This window comes from Harpegnathos saltator, unplaced genomic scaffold (assembly GCF_003227715.2).
Source record: "Harpegnathos saltator strain DR-91 unplaced genomic scaffold, Hsal_v8.6 scaffold12, whole genome shotgun sequence".
Taxonomy (NCBI): domain Eukaryota; kingdom Metazoa; phylum Arthropoda; class Insecta; order Hymenoptera; family Formicidae; genus Harpegnathos; species Harpegnathos saltator.
In genome coordinates this window covers 1,215,770-1,235,831 of record NW_020229895.1, presented here as the reverse complement: position 1 = coordinate 1,235,831, position 20,062 = coordinate 1,215,770, and the positions used below count along the sequence as shown (strand labels likewise).

At 46.6% G+C, this 20,062-nt stretch overlaps 1 protein-coding gene across 2 annotated transcripts in view; it reads left to right on the top strand.

Moving 5' to 3' along the window:
• The window catches only part of FucTA (glycoprotein 3-alpha-L-fucosyltransferase A), a 30,990-nt gene extending 15,215 nt beyond the window's left edge, over positions 1-15,775 (top strand). Inside the window, exons 2-8 of one of the 2 annotated variants that reach the window (XM_025305444.1) lie at positions 4,870-5,122; positions 7,503-7,592; positions 9,845-10,036; positions 11,888-12,112; positions 12,276-12,464; positions 13,267-13,502; positions 14,793-15,775. In XM_025305444.1, the coding sequence (XP_025161229.1) occupies positions 4,955-5,122; positions 7,503-7,592; positions 9,845-10,036; positions 11,888-12,112; positions 12,276-12,464; positions 13,267-13,502; positions 14,793-15,144 (1,452 nt within the window). In that variant the 5' untranslated portion in view covers positions 4,870-4,954 and the 3' untranslated portion in view covers positions 15,145-15,775. The remainder of the gene's footprint in view (positions 1-4,869; positions 5,123-7,502; positions 7,593-9,844; positions 10,037-11,887; positions 12,113-12,275; positions 12,465-13,266; positions 13,503-14,792) is intronic. The other variant, XM_025305447.1, reaches the window with a different exon arrangement.
• Positions 15,776-20,062: the final 4,287 nt, after the last annotated feature.

The window sequence follows — 20,062 nt, the reverse complement described above, 5'->3', positions numbered from 1 at the left end:
AGACGCCGGAGATGCGCGTGGATGGGCGGCGGACTGTTCCGTCGTTCCGCCGAGTGACTTGCACGTCTCGCCGGTCCGAGTTTCGGCCACCCGTTCGCCGTTCGGCAGGAGGAGCGATGTGGACAAGCGGAAGTCGACGAGAGCGACGAGTCCGTCGATCGCCCGGCGGACAATAAGCGGAGATCCAGCGAGAAAAGGCGGCGCGGCGCGTTTTCAATCGACGCGCGTCCCTTCGCGCGCCTTCTAACACATCGGTGAACATCGCGCGGCTCGCAATTTTGCCGATGGAGCGACGGCTTTAACGCGAGGAAATACAGCTCCCCGGCGGAGGAGAGAAGTGCAAAAGCCCACCGCATTATTTACGCTTTCAATTCGTCGGCGCCGGCTTCGGGACGTTCTCCGGAGGATTGAAAAACGACGACGAGAGAGAGAGAGAGAGAGAGAGGGCGCGCGACCTCGTCATGTAGGTACGAGAGCAGTTTCTTTTTATCCCCCTCCTTCTCCTCCTCCTCTCACGAGTAAATTACTATTGCACGTTACGTACGCTCGCCGTAGAGAAATTTATCACAACGATAACACCGCCGCACAGACGTATCGAGCTACACGCTTCTCTTTCTCTCCCGCTCTTTCCTTGCATGGAGCCGCGAGCGCTCGCGCGAGCACCTGCCGGCCGCGTCAAGTCAGCCTGAAATTAACCCTTTGTCGCGCACAAAATCCCCCTTTGTGCAAAAGAGCCGCGGACAGGAGAGGGAGAGCGGCGCGGCGGCCGCGAGGAAAAATACCGGCGAAATTCCGAGGCGAGACGGCGGAATGCGTGTTATACGCGCGGCGTACTCAAACTTTCCCGGTTAACTCTTTAACGCCCGACTTTCTTATAAGTGTTTTAGGAATAAAATTTGAGTTCTTTTTTTCAACTGAGTTATATGCTATAAGTAGCGATAACCAGAAAAAAGATCAGAATTTTATATCGGTTTTTTTTATCGTTCGTTTTTTTGTTTATTGGTAAATATGGCTTGGATCCTAAAAGCATATACGAAATGAGCAACCTATATAGAGAGAAAATGAAGGATAATCTATACGACATAACTCTGATAGTCAGCTTGACATTTTTCAGTTGAAGTTTTACTATATTCGTGAGTGAAGTTTATCATTCAGAGTGTCAAGCTTACCATTTCAGAAAAATATCTTATAGATCACCATTTATAGATAGTCAATCGTCCCTTCATTTTTCGCCGCATAAAAAGCGCTGCAGGTCACTGCAGGTTTCACGAAAATAGCTTGATTTCTTCACTTTCGTGTCCACCATATTGGACTCGCCATTTTGAATTTCTGTATTCTTTCAATCTCACATTTTGCATCTGAGAAAGCTTCCAAATGTAAAATGTAAAATTATAACAGATATCAATCTATTCATTTATAGCGCACTTCTAGATGTCAGTAACAATGTTAACTATGCCTATTTGGAATTTATCAAAACATGTTATCATTAAAACTGAGCCAGAAACAGACTAAACCGAATCTACATACAATCTATATATCATTTTTTTGGAAGAAGAATTCACCTTTACAGTGGTGCGAAGAAAACGAAAATATCTCCTTTTTTGACCAAGTTATGAATTCTTAAGTGCGTTTCTGGTAACTATAGTCTAGTTGGTATCTATAGTTACCAGTAGGCGTTAAAGGGTTAAACGTGTACGCGCCGTGTCGCTCCGGCCGATCCGGCGAAGGTGAACTTTATCGCGGCTCCGAGATGGAGCGTGTTGCAACGCGGCGAATCCGTCGTTCACCTTTTCACGAGCGGCCAGGACGATGCCTTCGGCGCCGACTGAGAATGGGTGTGAGCTCCCCGACGAGCGGGAGTCCTCCGAGCGGCCGGACGGGCGGTCGAAGCGTCCTGGTAACTGGCATGCCGGATTTTCCACAACATTTCGCGGATCGCGCGCGAGCGTGAAGCGCGCGCGTAAAGAGCGTGGGCGCGAGTGAGTGACGACGAAGAGACGACGATGACGTAGATGTGCGTGCGCGATTTCGGCCTCTACGATCGCCGTGACCTTTGATACGCGCGCGCGCGACACCACGGCTGGACGTTGGACTCTCGTGAATTCGCTCCGACGGATTGGCGATGATTACATGAAGAAAAGTAGAGATATATATATATATAGAGAGAGAGAGAGAGAGAGAGAGAGAGAGACTGAGAAAAGAAAAAAACGTTCTATTGCACTTCCGTTTAAATTTGAGACGGAATAAACGCCATCGGACGCAGAAGAAAGTGCAAAGTACACGGCAAGATGAATCGAATGCATCTCGCATGCAGACCGAGGAGACAAAAATGAGACGGAGGAGGCATGTGCGCACGCGAGTGGTAATAACGACGGGAATAAAATAAGCGGAATCGTACCTCGGCAATCTACAACAAAGGCTGCTCGTGTGTTAGCTTTGCATATAGTCGCAGAGGTGCGTCGAAAGAGCCAAACATAAATAAGCGACCGACAACGGCGAAAAACACGGCGGCGGAGAAGGAAAAACAAAATACATAATAATAGATCAGGACTCTCTCTCTCTCCCTCTCTCTCTCTTTGTCTCTGCTTTTCAGCGAGAACAAGAGAATAAAAGGAGAGATCGCGTCGCGGCGGCGATGATCGTCCCGGGACAAACGCGGCGGCGCGTATCACCAGAGAGCCGAGAGATCGGCGCGAATTTAACGGGTAAGACGCGGCGAAAAATGGTCGTGAGGAATGGTAATGAGATTATAAGTCGACCGTACCGTATCGTAACGCAGTCATTAGACGGCGATGTGCGCCGTATGTGAAGCGAGCAGGCAGGCGAGCAAGAAGAAAGGAAAGAGCGTGCAGCCACGCGCGAGAGAGGAGCGGCTGGAGGAGAGAAAGAGTGAGCGAGCGAGCGAGTGAGCGAGCGAGCGAGCAAGAGAGAAACAGAAAGAGAGCGAGTGAGTCTGTTGGAAAGGTGAAGATGATATTTGCCGGGATACACATATAGTTAACGGGAGCAACGGAGCCGGCGCGTGAGCAGCGTACATAATTCGAAGAACGTAACGGATAAGCGCGCGCGCGCAGGTATCAAGAGGATAGCCTGTGCGGCTATCATGCGCCTTGTCTGTTCAGATGCAAATCAATGCTCGCAGGTCGCATCGATTGCTCGAGGGCGTGCGACGCGGCGGCGACGGCCGCTGCCGAGCGTATAAGCTGAATAGCGCCCGCCGCGGTGTAATTAATCTAATGGATATCGGCGGATTTCGCGAGAGCGGTAACCTCTTGCGAGTGTAACGACGCGGCGCGAGCGGCGCGAGGGCACTCGTCGTCGTAACGAGGAATCGCGGGGAGAGCGCGTTATCCGTGCGCGAAAGCATAGCGCTGCGAGTCGCGGACTCGCCGCGCCGCGCCGCGCCGGCAGCGAGTCTCTAATTAAATCGACGAAAAAGAAGAGAAAAAGAACCGCCGGTTTCCGCGCTCGATATTTTTTCGAAGTTCAGTCAAGTGGACGAGGCTCATCCCCGAGCCCGGTGAATAATCGAAGAGAGAGAGAGACTCGACGTGCCGCGCGAAGCGCGTAGCAATTCAGTTAAGCCGCGCTGATAAAAAAATATATAGTTGGATTCGCTATAATCTCACTATATTTTATAGTTCATTTTGGCGTCAACCATATTTTTATTCGTGGCTGCAGGTTCGTGGAACCTGCAAAATATAGTAGAATAAATACAAATATATAGTCAATGATTGTCTGAAATAATTGTTTAGTTACTTTTTTACCACATATATGGTAATTTCTCATTCACAAATATAGCGAGATTTAATATTCATATAGTTACATCTGTCATCATTTAGCAAATATTCTGGTAATATTGACTATATAAAAGAGTTACTTTTACCTACCATTTTATGAATTTGTATCCATAGAATAATTTTAGTTTAACTTACTATAATTCTTAGTAAAAATATTACATGCTTGGTTATACTATGCCTATATCGTAATTATTACCGATATTATGCTAATACTTACTATAAATATGATATTTCGGACTATAATTTAGTTACTATATCATTATAGTTCCAAACATCATATACCTTTCTCTCAGTGCGCGTGTGGATGTGCGCCGTTAATCCGCGTTAATGTGCGTCTGTTAATTTTGCCGACGAAGACCGGCGGCGCCGAGCGCTCTCGGAAGTTTGCGCGGGAATGCGAGGTGAAGTAATACGAATTATCGCGTATACGGTAATTATGACGCTGCGCGATTATGAAATATCTGCTCGCACATGCGGAAATCAAGAAGGTTAAGCGAGTTTATCGCATTATCTCGCTGCACTTTGATAGCTTATCTCTTGCGCGCGCGCGAATGTTCGCGCGAAGCATGCACGAGGAAGTGCGTTGTCGCGTCGCATTGTCGTTTCTGTTGAGAAAAATACAAATCTTCATCCAAGACTCGCCCTTGCCTCGCTCGACCGCGTATCCGCGGATGTGCGACCAACGCGGCTCTTGAAAACTTGATAATCAGCTTCCTATCGTTCGATCGCGTCAGATTAAATCGAGTTAGATAAATCAGTTCCGAATCTACACGCTCGCGCGTGTGAAAACAACGCGCTCGAATCTTCGGTGTATCGCAAAAAACCGAGTGACGCGAACCAAGGGAATAATCGCGAGAAGCGTGTCGCGCGAGGAATATTTCACACAGCCGCGCCACATTTTCTTTTAATAGAATTTCTCGGAGCGGAGCGCCGCGAGAGAGCCGCGGGAGCTTCAACTTTTGCTCGCAACGCGCTCCCGTCGCGCGCGCCAACTCTCGCCTGCAAATTTCCCTCATTTCATCTCTCTCTCTCTCTCTCTCTCTCTCTCTCTCATCAACTTTCGTTACAGCGTAGCCGAATGTTGCGGCGGCGGATCGCGGTGGCGCATGGCTAGATAAAAGTTTCGCCCAGCCGAGGAGAACCCGGGGGGCGGCATGGGTATGCCGCGCTTCTCCCTCAAGAGATACTTTTTCTACGTGCTATGTCTGACGGGTACGCTGCTGGTTCTACTAAACCTGCTGCAGGACGAGATATGGCACAGCATGCGACCGCATCCCGGCCAGCCGCAGTCCGCTCGAACTGCCGGCGCCGATGGGCCGAAGGTACGTGTGCGCTTAAATTTTTGTTCGTCCGCCCGGCTAACAATGATAACGAGCCTCGTCGTCGTCTGACAACGCGTGTTTCCGCGAAGGATGCGAGGCAAACACACTACCCCCGCTAACGGCTCACCCATACACACAGCTCGCGCCTGCGATTATTTCTGCAACGCCGGACGTTGCAGTCGCGGCGACAAGCGCGCGCCGCTGCAATTGCGAATTTTCCCTCCGTATCAGTCTCGCAAAATGCCGCCGGATATGCTTGGAGGATCAACGGAGAATCTCGAGACAAAACATTATTGCGCAAGCTATTGTCCTGCCACGACGCTGCACGCGGTTACTCCTTGCCGTCTTTTTTTTTGTTTTCTTTTTACTCACACTGACGCACTTATTCGTGGAGTGTTTGACGAGTATTTTATTTACTTACCGATGTATCAGAGTATATTTATTTAGTGATACGCGAGGAAGACACACTCGTTTGAGGATTATTTAACGTTTCGGACTGTTTATACATTATGCAATCTTACCTGCGTACAATCTCAAAGAGCAACGCGTCATTCTTATCGTCGGAAATCAGTGCGAATCTGCGGCATGCACACTACATGAAGTAGCTGTTTATGAGCGTTGAATGAGTACTTACCATTGCAGTGACGTCCAACTCCGCCAGGTCGCCCGTGCGTCGAAGATTATACGAAATCTACCGACACGTACTAGTTTTTAAATAACTGTATATTCTCACGGTCCACGATGTTGCTGGCACTATGCTTGCACTCGCGAAATGTCATAATTTATTTTTCGCACATATCGATAAATTTTAAATAATCGGGAGAAACGCGCTGCGTCATCCGACGGACTCGCCCGTGCGTCGAAGACTATACGAAATCTACCGACACGTACTAGTTTTTAAATAACTGTATATTCTCACAGTCCACGATGTTGCTGGCACTATGCTTGCACTCGCGAAATGTCATAATTTATTTTTCGCACACACCGATAAATTTTAAATAATCGGGAGAAACGCGCTGCGTCATCCGACGGGCTCGCCCGTGCGTCGAAGACTATACGAAATCTACCGACATGTGTTAGTTTTTAAATAATAATATATTCTCACAGTCCACGATGTTGTTAGCACGTGTCATTGTACTCGCGAAAAGTCGCAATTCATCTTTTCGCACGCTCCGGTCAGTTTAATAATAATCGAAAATATTCCGTCCTGCTCGCCCGTCCGTCGAAGATTGTTATGATCTCGAATAACACAACTTGCTAATATGTGTTGTTGTTGCAAAGGTCGAGGTCGAATCAACGTTCGAAACGATAACATACTTGGGCACAAGGAAACAACACACAATAACATTATACGACTCGTGTTTAACGCGTTCCTTATTACAATAAATAAAATATCTTATATTATAATACTTTATTATTTAATACGTTATTTAACACATGTTTTCTGATGATATTCATCACGTTCGTGTGTGTTGTGCAATTAATAATTTTTAAGACTCTAAAATTGCAAGTGCGTCACGAAGTTGCAAAATTAAAGACTAAAACAGTTAAACAGAGGAATTGTAGAGAGAATTTTAAATCTATCTCCTAAAAGCTCGGCCCGTATTAAATCCTGCGCTTTCTATTGCGCACGGCAGTGCTTATATTTCTATCATATTTAAAAATTTTCCAATATCATCTACACACACATACACATACGCGTGCGCGCGTCTGTGTATTCGTAACAAAATCGACTGCTACCTGTACAACATCTTAGACGTTAATTTTCTACGTCAATTACGTCAGTATGGTGTAGAAGCTGATTATAAGAGTTTCGGAACGGCTAAACTTTTTCACGTAATTATGTAATATTAGAAGTTATAATAAGTTATGTAGCATTAAAAGTTGTAACAAGCGTTACACCTCGAGATTCCTCCGTTGGTTCCTCAAGTTTGACAGATTTTAAAGGATTTCTCAGCCGTAAAATTCAAATTTCGTCTCGGATAGGCCAATGTTGCTTCGGAGAAGAAAATGCACGAAACGTCAGTTGTTAAATATCATCTCGCAAATTGTACGTTAATACGTGATAATATGCAGTCGTTTGATATTATACAGATTGATAAACTGGGAAGAAAATCGAAATTTATCGTTTTATCGCGAATGCCGGTGGTATTGAGCGTATGAGTAAGTTTTCTCTTTGAGATTAATCCGATAAAGAAGCAGAAAGAGAGGGAGAGAGAGAGAGAGAGAGGGAGAGAGAGAGAGAGACAGAGAGAGAGAGAGAGAGAGAGAGAGAGAGAGAGAGAGAGAGAGAGAGAGAGAGAGAGAGAGAGAGAGAGAGAGAGAGGGACGATTAAAACAAATGACGGCTAAGGGAATAAAAGACAAATTTCGCTCGCAGATGAAACCCGATTGGCCTTTGAAATCGAAGAAGCCGACCATGCGAGTATTACGCACTCGGGAGCGAGTGAAGAACAGACTTCCGTCCGAGGTACAGTCATTAAAACGTAGCGTCGATTGTTAATTACAGAAAAACGGACATGCGCACGGTGAAAGGTACTCTCAAAGAAAGAGAAAAGAATTTTAGATCGTGTTTTCGGGCGCGTTACGAGCCTGTTTGCTATTTGTTATTACTTATCCCATGTGTCGTCTCGCTTGTCCTTCTCGCGTCTTCAACGCGCAAAGTACGACGCGGGCGTTCCTTCTGTAAACTTGGCGACCTCCTCTTTTCTTTTTCTTTTTTCTTTTTCCGGCCAACTCTCATCGTAACGTCAACATCATGCAGCAATCTCTGGTCGAGTGTACACTGAGTGGCGAGTAATGTTCCGAATAAAATATGAATAATAATCGAGTCGTGACATAGTTCGGCCATTGGGAATAAATTAAGCGGAAACCTCGCTCCAACATCGGCGAATTTCAATGAGTTTTAGATGCAGTCGTCAGATACACCTCGTAGGATCCGACGGAGCTTATTCGGAGCACTGTAATAGCTTGTCCTTAACGCGTCTATAGAGATAGCCCGCCAAAGTACCCCCGTTAGGACGTTTAATCGATAGAAAAAAAATTACACAGGGGCGATTCACATTTCACCGAGTATCCAGACGATAGAGAACCCTCATATCACACGGTACACGTTAGGATGGCTTTTAATAGCTTAGCTGCCTGTAGCGAAGTATCCGTCTTATCTTTCAATCGCTTCGATCGGGGATGAGAAGGCCTTTGCATCGAGATTTGATACTCTCTTTCGCTGTGTTACGTGTGTTTGTTCCATCGTGTGAAGATACGTGTCGAAGCAAATGTTCGACGCTTTAATGTTCACGCACGCATAATATACGCATAATATACTACCACCACGCTTGGGATCAGTTGTCGCGCAATTAGTCGCATGCATTTCCACAGGTCTGCCGATAACGATAGCGCAATAGGCAGCTGCCGTCGATCGTGGCTAAGCGTGACAATGGCGTAGTCGCGAGCGAGTGAAGCGTCGTCTGCAATGGCAGTAAGCAGTAAGAAGTAAGCGTGAACGGTAAGAATTGGATCAATCACAGTTGATTATTTTTGTCATAATCGACCGTGGTTGGTTTATTTCTTACCGTTTACGCTTACTTCTTACTGCTTACTGCCATTGTAGACGATACTTAAGGGGACTGGAGGGTCAGATTGCGGAAAAATCGTGCTTGTTTTTGATAATATTTTGTGACGAACTGAATAAATGTGCAAGAATGAAAATTTTAGGTATAGTTACACGACATATGAGGAGTAGAAAAATTTTGTTTATTAACAAATACTCGTATAAATATACGATATATATAGCTGAAATATAGTCTTCTTTTTTTCTTCAAGTTGTCGTTTTTGCGGTAATATCTCGGTTCTCGGTGGTCCGATCAGAGCGAATTTTAGCTAGAAATCTTGAGGAGGCTTATCATTATCCGGTGAACTATTAGAAAAAAGAATCGAGCAAAATGACAGCTATTATTAGGAAAAAATTCAAATTTTTCAGTTCTTTTACAATAAAATTAATTACAATTGAATTTAAAAAAATTAATATCTCGAAATGAAATATTTTGACGGAATTGTCCATGGTTCACCTGAGAGCCACATGAACAAGTATCATTGCTTTAAAATTTCAAATCGATACGAAGCTCAGTTTCGGTGAAATCACTGCAAAAAGTTGAACAATAAAATTTCGAGAGAAACGCGTTTAAAATTTAAATGGACGTATATTTATACGAGTATCTGTTTGAAAACAAAATTTTTCTACTCTTCGTATGTTATATAAGTGTATGTAAAATTTTCATTCTTGCACATTTATTCGGTTCGTCACAAAATCATTATCAAACACAAGCACGATTTTTCAGTAATCTGACCCTCCAGTCCCCTTAAGAAAGAACGATATCTGATGAGCGGTTGAATTTTATATTATCAGATCGCTTGATTGAGACGACCTCCTGAGTAAGCGCATGCGACTAATTAAGCGCGGTAAACAGCGTAAAAGTGTAGGTCAAGTGAAAATAGGTCACTGACGCCGAGATATCATCATCGATGCCGCAAGCATTGTCAAGTTTGCCGAATGCAACGTTGTTCGTGAAATAGCGAGCTTGGGAAGAGACGGCGATAGAGCGCGTGTGTCGCGATAGCGTTTTCATTAGTTGCTGCGGAGAATGGCGGTGTGTGATGTGACGCAAGGATCGCCAGTCGCGCTGGATTTTTATTTACACGTGCGTCTCTCTTTCTCATTGGAAGGTACTGAACATAAACGGCACCGCCAACTTCGCCGAGAACACGATAGATTCCCTGGACCCGTCGCGAAGGCCTTGGTATATGAAAGGAGGATCCAGGAGACCCTTTCCGGCGATAAGGGCCCGCAGCACCGGCCGACGGCTGGCTCAACTGTGGCCGGAGGAGAACGCTTACGATGATCGCGTGACGAATCAGGTAATTCGCACGCAATCGTGCTTCCGCGGATTCGCCGAGTTTGCGGCAAATGTCCCAGTAATCGGACGTTTAAGCGTAGGTCGTCACAAAAAATACAATATATAATATTAAGAATAGTTTTCATATAAATATTTGCATTTATTCGAAAACCTCAGATCCCTTAACCCTTTAACGCCTACTGGTAACTATAGTTATCAGAAACGCATTTAAGAACTTCCATAACTTGGTCAAAAAAAGGAGATATTTTCGTTTCCTTCGCACCACTGTAAAGGTGAATTCTTCGTCTAAAAGATCGTATATATAGGTTGTATGTAGATTCGGTTTAGTTTGTTTTTAGCTCAGTTTTAATGATAACATGTTTTGATAAATTCCAAATAGGCATAGTTGGCATTGTTACTGACATCTAGAAGTGCGTTATAAATTAATAGATTGGTATCTGTTATAATTTTGTACATTTTACATTTGGAAGCTTTCTCAGCAGATGCAAAATGTGAAATCAAAAGAATACAGAAATTCAAAATGGCGAGTCCAATATGGTGGACACGAAAGTGAAGAAATCAAGCTATTTTCGTGAAACCTGCAGTGACCTACAGCGGCCTTTTTTATGTGGCGAAAAGTGAAGGGACGATTGACTATCTATAAATGGTGATCTATAAGATATTCTTCTGAAATAGTAAGCTTGACGCTCTGAATGATAAACTTCACTCACGAATATAGTAAAACTTCAGCTGAAAAATGTCAAGCTGACTATCAGAGTTATGTCGTATAGATTTATCCTTCATTTTTCTCCGTATAGGTTGCTCATTTCGTACATGCTTTTAGGATCCAAGTCATATTCACCAATAAACAGTAAACAAAAATACAAGAAGACGCTTTGAAAAAAATCAAGAGTCATTTGATACGTCAGAAAATTCCGTAATTTTTCGTAGATATAAAATTCTGATATTTTTTTTTTGGTCATCACTACTTATAGTCTCAGTTGAAAAAAACTCAAATTTTATTCTTAAAACACTTGTAAAAAAAAGTCGGGCGTTAAAGTAGGGTTAAGTAGAGAAACATGATTCAGACCAATGTATATATCTATTATTAATGAGATATTTACACACAAGTAATGAAGCGCATTAATGTATCGGAACAGTTGAAGTAGCTTACGGCCCAATGTTCGGATACGATTTGTCCCAGTGTCTGACCGCAATCAGAAAATTAGTATGTGCTAACGGGAAATAATACAACTGTAGATACTATCTCTTGATGAATTTATCAACGACCGACCATTATTTTGCCAAACCATAGGTGCATACTTATACAATTAATTTTTAAAAGTATCAAATTGGGTATATCTGTTTTCCAACTGATCGTCGTCAAATGTTGGACTTTCTTTTACAATAATTATTACTTTTATTCATTATTGTTAAAGTAAATTGTAAATATTTTTTTTCAAAGTGATCAGACATTGGGACGTGTCCGGTGGTTATTGGGGACTTTTACCTTACGCGTTAGCCGATGATTTGTCTCTTCTTCCCCGTCATCATCGATTCCTCACTGTCCGGTCGAGGATCAGAAATTAATCTCGCCCGACTATGTCCGAGCTGCAATTGAGACCTGACGCTTGCGAATTCTGCAGGATTCTAAGGTGCTTAAGCGTTAGCGGGAAAATTTGTGTCTCGACGAGCATTTCGCGGAAAATCGAAGCTCCTCGCAATTTTGCGCGCGAGCCTCGGTGAGGATGATTTAGCTGCTTTCAGTGGTAACTCGAGCATCTCATTCGCGGAACCGATACTGATCTTTGGCGCTGAGGTGTCCGACTCGCCGAAAGGTAACGGCACACTAATGTCGCAACTATCGTTGCAGCTAATGTTCGTGCCACCCGACTACAATAGAACAGGCGGCGAGCATCCTCTGAAGAAGATAATGGTTCCTCATGGTATGTCCGAGGCTAAAGCCGGTCCTGACATTTTCTTCCAGCAACGCTGCCCGGTGAATACCTGCACGATTGTTCGCGACAATCCGGACGAGGCCGATCTCATTCTATTTAAGGATTACATCACGCACGTGGGACGGCGACCGCACAATCAGGTACGCCGATCAGGCAACCGCCGGTATAATATCGCCTCTATGGCGCTCTACGGCGAAGAAATCACGTCGCTTTCGCTGCTCGGCGATCATAAAGCTTCGTTCATAACGCGCCGCGGAACAGACGATTCCTTGTCCCGACTGAGGATCACGTGATTTTTCGCAGGTGTGGATGCTGTATTTTTTAGAATGCCCTTATCACACGCAAAGCGTGAAGAACGCTCTTATCAATTGGACGGCCACGTATCGACGTGACAGCGACATAGTGGCGCCCTACGAGAGGTGGCAATATTACGACTCGAGTGTCACGCAGATTCCGCAAACATTTAATTACGCGGCCAACAAGACGAAAAAGGTAAAGGGGAGAAGAGGAGTGCGACTGACTCGCGCGCGCGCGCGCGCGCGAGAGAGAGAGAGAGTCACAAATGTGTTGTTATCGCTCGCGAGACAGAACCGTGTCGGCGAGAGAATGGAGGATTTTTCTTTCCCTTTCGGAGCGACGGAGTATGAGTACTCTAGCAGATGCATATGCAGCATCGCTTTGCGCGTTACACGAGTAACGCGAGACGAGTGACAGCGCGGAGGTGACAAGTACGGCGAAAAAAAAAGTACGATCGCATTGACGCGACAGCGCGCGCGACAATGAGCGAAATTCAAATTGAATCCTGCAAGCCGGAAATGGCATTTCCTTCGACCGAGAGCGAGCTCTCGCCTCGTCGTTCGTCGTCGCGCTGCTACAGTTTGCCCAACTTTTTTTCCTCGCGGCAGGATTGAAAAGATTTCCTCGGAGCGTCGCGCGTCGCATGTGTTGTTCTTCGCCGAAGAATAATACACGTCGGAACAGAGAGGCGCGCGATATCGCGCCGCCGTTTTCGGCGCGCCGCGCGCGCGTTTTCGCACGGAGAGAGAAATTGGCTTGAATAAACGAAGCGAGCGCGTCCTCTCGATCGAGGGAAACAGAATCTCCGCTCGCCGCAAATTCGGAGCAAATTCGGAGCGAATTCGCCACCGACTAGCGGGAAACTCCATTATCTTCAGCTTCGAAACGCGCTCGACTCGTTCACGTCGATTCCGCGCCTTCCGTCCATCCTCCCGGTAGGGGATAAACGAACCGCACGCTCCGACACTCGCGCTCTTCCGCTTTGCTGTTCAACCAGGTCGCCTGGTTCGTCTCCAACTGCCATCCGCGGAACCAGCGCATGCACTACGCCAGGGAGCTGTCCAAGTACATCCAGGTGGACATCTACGGCGCGTGCGGCAGCCTGCGCTGCCCGCGCTCGCAGTCGCAGACCTGCTTCGACATGCTCGACGAGGACTACAAGTTCTACCTCGCGTTCGAGAACTCCAACTGCAGGGACTACATCACGGAGAAGTTCTTCGTCAACGGACTCGGGTACGCGCGCGCTCACTCTTTCCACTCGGCGCCGATCGGCGGTATTTCGAGTCGCGAACGCGATGCACGATCGCGCTCACTTCTCGCTCGGAGGTCGCCGGCCTTCGAGCGACCGCCGCGCCGCCGCCGCGGCGTGCAAAGTGGTCGCGTGGCAGGTAATCGCGCGTTACCTAATCTCCCGCGTGATAGACAGAGACCGCGTGCGTCTCGCGCGATTTTCATTAACCCGTTAATGAATGAACCGGCTGGGACGGAAATTTCGCGTTGATTTCAATGTTATGCATTTTTGTTATGAAAACGCTCGAGAATTTTTGTCCAAAGTACATTACTAGGGGTTTTCGAGGTCGCTCTTTCCGAATCCGCTGCGAGAGCGTCATAAAAAGATGAGTGTTTGTATTGATTTGTTATGGTTTTTTCCAAAAAATGCGATTTTCTCTCGTCAATTTTTTTCTAAATCATGGATTTCATCTTGATGAAAATGTTGAATATTACTGAAAGGTACTCCAATCGTGTCCTCGAGACTTGTACTTCAAGTATATGTGGCTCTGAAATTTTTTGCAATGTAGTAATTTCAATATGGCGGCCATCATAGATATCGCCGGGGATCGCTTGGGAATAACTCGGTCGAATAACTCGTTATGAGTGCATTTTTATGAAAAATTGTTCGAAATAAAAGTTGTCCTGTCGATCGAGTTCTTTCACGTGGTAGGCCCGAAATTTGGGCCCGATGTACTTGCTGGGCCTAACGGAGCCCAACATTGATTCTTTGGTGCAAAACTTATATTTTTTATTACAGATTTGAAAATTTTACGTCCAGATATGTATTTTTGAAATTACAAGTCTCGCGGACACGTTTGGAGTACTCTTCAGTAATATTCAACATTTTTATCAACATGAAATCCATGATATAAAAAAAAAATTGACGAGAAAAAATCTCATTTTTTGGAAAAAAAAAAAACCGTTACAAATCAATACAAACACTCATTTTTTTATGATTCTCGCAGCGTCGCACTCGAAAAGAGCGACCTCGAAAACCCCTAGTAATGTACTTTGGATAAAAATTTTCGAGCATTTTCATAAAAATTCATAACACTGAAATCAACGCGAAATTTCTGTCCCAGTCGGCATTAATTAAGATCGTTAAGATCGCGGCTCCCGCGAGCGTGACGCGCGTGTGACGTGTGACTGCTCGTTCCGTGACGCGATCGTGCAATTATCGCTCTTATCAGGTGTTCTTATCTGTCTTTTTCTTTCCCCCTCCCCCCGCCCTCTCTCTCTCCGACAACGCAGACACAACGTGCTGCCGATCGTGATGGGCGCCCACCCGACCGACTACGCGCACAGCGCACCGTACCGCTCGTACATCCACGTGGACGAGTTCGAGTCGCCGAAGGAGCTGGCCGAATACCTGCACCGGCTGGACCGCGACGACGAGCTGTACAACTCGTACTTCCGCTGGAAGGGCACCGGCGAGTTCATCAACACGTACTTCTGGTGCCGGATGTGCGCGATGCTGCACGACGACCGGCCGGCCAAGTACTATAAGGACGTGAACGAGTGGTGGCGAGGCGATGGCGTGTGCACGACCAGCTCGTGGCGCGAGCACGACCTCGCGCGCTCGCAGAGTTTCCGCAACACCTGAGGAGGGAATCGCCCGGGGGAAACGTTCGAAAGGCTCTTCCGGCGGCCAACGGGCAGTTCCGTGCGCGCGCGTACGTGTGCGTGTGTGTGTGTGTGCGCGCGCGCGCGCGCGCGAGTCCGCCCGACACGTTGCTCAATTTGCTACAAACGATTCCGATTCTTCCACGATAGAGCGATAGGCCGTTGCCGAAGAGCGCGCACGGCAGGGGCAACGTGAAGGGGGCGCGTGTTGCGCTCGCGTCCAGAAGAGAGGAAGGAAGGCGGCCTGAAAATCGGACGGCAGCCGTGTGCGCGCGTCCTCGTTTCGCGACCACTCGAGCCACCCTGAAGAGGGTGTTAATAAGACTACCCTCCGTGTCGCGGAGGAGACGCGCGATGTCCTCGCTGGCTTCCCGCGAGCTCGAGAGGACGACTCGGGAGCTCCTGGAGGAGCGCGGCAAAGCAAAGTGCGAAGTCGATTTCGACTCGATCGAGAAAGATGTGTGATGAGGGGGTGATGAGAGTGGACGAACGAGAGGGACGAGCGAAATTCTCGGAGAGATTAACGAGCGTTCGATGGTGCGCGAGGAAGAGTTACTCGTGATATTCTCTTTTCTCTTCTTTCTTTCCGGTTTCTTCAGGGGGGGGGGGGGCAGGTCTGTGTGTGTGTGTGTGTGTAAATGTGCCTAATTGTCGAATCTTCCAAAGTAACGTTTCTACACACTCCATTTCCGGGCGAAAAGTACGAGAGAGAAAGAGAGAGAGAGAGAGAGAGAGAGAGAGAGAGAGGGGTGATCTCGCGAGGACGGCCGTGGCAAGCTCGCGAGGTCACGACGATATCGCGACGAGATCTCTTCGGTGACGAATGTGTGATGTTTTGTAAGAATTTGAGGGAACTGTTTTTGTGAGTATGGCGGATGTGTTGTCAAAGAAAACAAGATGCAACGACGTGTGTATCAGAGAGAATGGGGTACGATGGCGCCGCTTGTCCGCTTGTCCAGAAAAAACTCAATTCTCCGCGCACATTTAGCAACCAAAGAGAATCAAGTTTCGGCTGAAAGTTTCGTTCGTACGTATGCTCGATTTGAGGACTATCGATATCGCAAATTTGCTACGAAATGTGCGTCGAGAGTACGAGTCTTGGTACGTAATACGCGATGTCCCAGAACCACCGAATGATCTTTCGACTAGGTAGGGTGGACAACTACGTACTCTAGAGGACCAACCAAGAAAGACCAACTAAAATTTTATTGTTTAAACGATCGAGAGGGATCGTTGTTGCACTCGCTAAATTAGCATTTGACGAAAATTAATGACGATTCCCGGCGGATTAAGGACAAGCTTGTAAATAAATTATTGAACCTCGTTCTTCGGTTCACTTCAACACGATTGTGTCTGCTGAGAGACGGGGATTCGAATGTAACGTATCAATTGTTCGAAACGCTATTATTTGCAACGCTGAGACGAGGCATTTGAGGGGGGGAGGGGAGGACGATTTGTTTGTAGATGATGACTGTTGCTAGATAGCAACTGGTTGAGAGGGGACAATCGGTGGATCTAGGACTAGAAGTTTAAGGAAGCGCAGCTCGTTAGAGGAGCAAACTGCAAGAGATCGGCCGTGGTCGGACTTGGAGAAGGCTTAGTGCGGCAACTACATTGGAACGCGAAACATATGCAATATCATTTACTATAGTGGCGTTTAAAAATCTTGAGACAATTTGAGCTTTAATTAATGGAGGAAGTGAGGAGGGGGGGGGGAGGGAGGGAGCGACAGGGACGAAGCAGTCGCCGCTTTCTGGTAATAGCAATAGCGCGAGCGTAGCATGAAACTGAGTTTTATGCGGGTTATCATACTGTTCAGTATTTAAATATTATTGTTCCTTCTTGCGAGTTCTGCGAGAAGATCTCATCGTTAGACGTCGTTAGAAAGCAGGAAAGAGATTCGTGTGCACTCACGTTACCTCGCGTGCGGAAGTTTCAGTGTGAGCTTTACTTTCCCGACAATAATCGTGCATTTTTTTGCGATACACTCGCGCGTGTCGCGCATTCGCGGAATCAAAATCGCGACATATTCCTCGAGTCGCTGATAAATGTTCTCCTTTTCTCTTCTTCTTCCTTTTCAAGTGCAGTGCTCGACGTACGTTCGATCAGCGCACGAGATCTCCCGAGTAATTTGCATTTGTATTTATTTTTTCACGAAAAGGAACGGTATAAATTTCGCATGTTTCGCACGCGAAACGAGCCACGTGGCATTTATCGATTAACCGACGACACACTCATGCTCACGACAAGCTCACGTGAATTTTCACGAGACGTCTGGAAGAGAGGGGGAATTCCTTTCTTCGCGAACCGGAGTGCACACGAGTGCTCGCTATTTAATAATAAGTACGTCGTTTCGTCGAGAATTTTCGGGGTTCGCAGAATCTAGTCAGAAGCAGAAGCTCATTGAGGTATTTTCGAATAATTTACGATAGTAGTATTATACGCAGTGAGTACCTGTTCTCGAATAATTCCTACTCTATTTTCTTTCGTATTATCGAATCAATCTTCTCTCTCGAATTAAATCGACCGGCCGCGCGTGTGAGACGCATCGCGCCGCCACAATCCGAACAATACGTTCACTCTGTGTGGCTAGTGTCAATTCGAAAAACAACGACTTCCGTTTTCGCGAACACTAGTCCAGCTCAAACGTAGCTCAAGCTTGGACGGATTTCCGGTCCTAAAGAAAGGGAAAGGAGAGACACGGGAGCATCGGCGAGAGGACGAGAGCGGAGCGCAAAGTACATACGAAACGCACGAGAGAAAGAAGGAAGGAAACACACAAACACACACGCAAAATCACAATCGAGTCACTTCGAGGCGGGTCACGATCGCCCTGCCCTCGAAACGGTTCCTACATTAATAAAATTACTCACAGTGCGCACAAGCTGCAACTAGTTACTTAGATAATTAACTAATTAAATAATTAGCCGGACGATCAAGCAAGAATTGACGCCGAGAGAAGACGCGCGTACGTCTCAAGTGTCCCGACAAACGTTTTTCCTTTCCGCCGCGTGCGCAAGTGATATTTGTCGATATGTTATGTTTTATAAAGATACGTTTATAAAGATACGCTAAAGTACGTTACTTTATCGATATGCGGTTTACTTTACGCCGATCGATGCGCTTCAGTGATACGTCGGGATCAATTTAGATCGTTTCTCTCGCATCGACGATTAGTCGAGTACGAAATAAAAGAAAATATTTATACAAGTCCGATCTGTTTGTTATCGAGTCGGCGATTTATATCAGCCACTTGCGTTGCGTTGCGCGCGATGTATTGTTCTGATACGTTAATTTGCCCGACAAGTGACAATGTATTCGCGACGTTACCGTTAAGTTACGTGTATACGTTTAGAAAGAAACGTCAATCAAGAGAAAGCAAAAAAAGCAAAAAAAAAAAGAAAATGGGACAGAACGACGAAGTGACACCGACGGGCTTCGTCGGCTCTCTCTCTCGATCGCACTTTCGCGTTTATTAACGATTGGTGCTGCTTGTAACGATTGGTGCTGCTCTACGGCGGACGTACACGCCGACGACGACGACGACGACGACGACGACGACGACGATGACGACGACGACGACGACGACGACGACGAAATCTCGATCCGAGTGGCCAGCCTAGTAAAAATACCGAAATGTAGATATACGTAGGCATTGAAAGGGGCGCGAGAGAATAACGCTCGATGTCGAGAATAACGCATCCCACCCTGCGCGGCGAGATGTGCGATAAAGAAATGCATTCGCGTGCAGACAAGCGCTCGTCGTCTTGCGAGACAACGCGCGTGTCACGAGTTTTCCGCGGACAGTAACGAATTGCCAACTTATTGCGCATTTATCGAATGTCCTGGTTAGGAGCGAATTGTAAAGTTTTCAGCACAAAATAGAAATAAAGAGAACATTCCGAACGAAGAAGTAAGAAGAAGTGAAAGAAAAGAAAAGAAAAAAAAAAAGAAAAGAAAATAAAAGGGAAGAACAAACTTGACGAACGAGTTAGAGTACCCTCGAGACGTGCGTGCGGCCGCCGCGCTTCCTCGAGCGACCTCGATCGATATTTTTGCCCGCCCTGGACTCAGTAATAAATACGAAGTGTTACTACTTACTATTCTCTGTCGGTGATTGTCCGTTGTCAATCTTAGATAGCACGATGATTTGTAAATAGTAACGTGTACGAGTGTATTATGATATTAATGTATGTACGAAGGGGGGAGGGGGGGAGGGGGGGAGGAGGACAAGGAGAAAGACGACGAGAGCTGGCAAAAGAGAGAGAGAGAGAGAGAAAAAGGAGCGCCGTGTGAGGCCGCGCTTGTGCGCAGCACACAAAGTGTGTCGACCGCGACAGCAGGTGATGCATTCGACTCGGATGACACGGACGGAAATTTGTAGATAAGGTCGTGCGTGACGTCAGTCAGTCGGGACGTGGCTCGTTCCATCTCGCGGAGGCGCGCTTATTATTTTTTATCGGACGGAGAGCGCGCGGTCAGAGCGCGAGTCACGATTCAGTGGCGTGATGTCGTGAGAGGGTGAGAGGTAATCAAAAAAGCCGCAAGTCCTTGTCCCAACCGTATGCGCGTCCACGCACACGCATCATCATCATCCTTGTCCTGCTGCTCAGTTGAAACGCGCGACGGAAACTTGGCGCGGATATTCTTTGCCGGTCACTTGGAGGCCGCGAGCGAGAAGGGTTGCGACGCGATTGACGAGATCGCCGATTTCACCGGAAATTGTCGCTGGGCTTCGGTCGCTTTCGCCTAGTCTCGGCGAGCGACGTTTGACAATTGCAGAAGAGAATGCAGTGAGAATCTGTACGCATGTTTCTGTGCTCTGTGCGCACACCCAGCCGACGCGACGCGATCGTCTCTCTGTGTCAGAATGTTAATCGTGTTGTTGTTCCACGAGA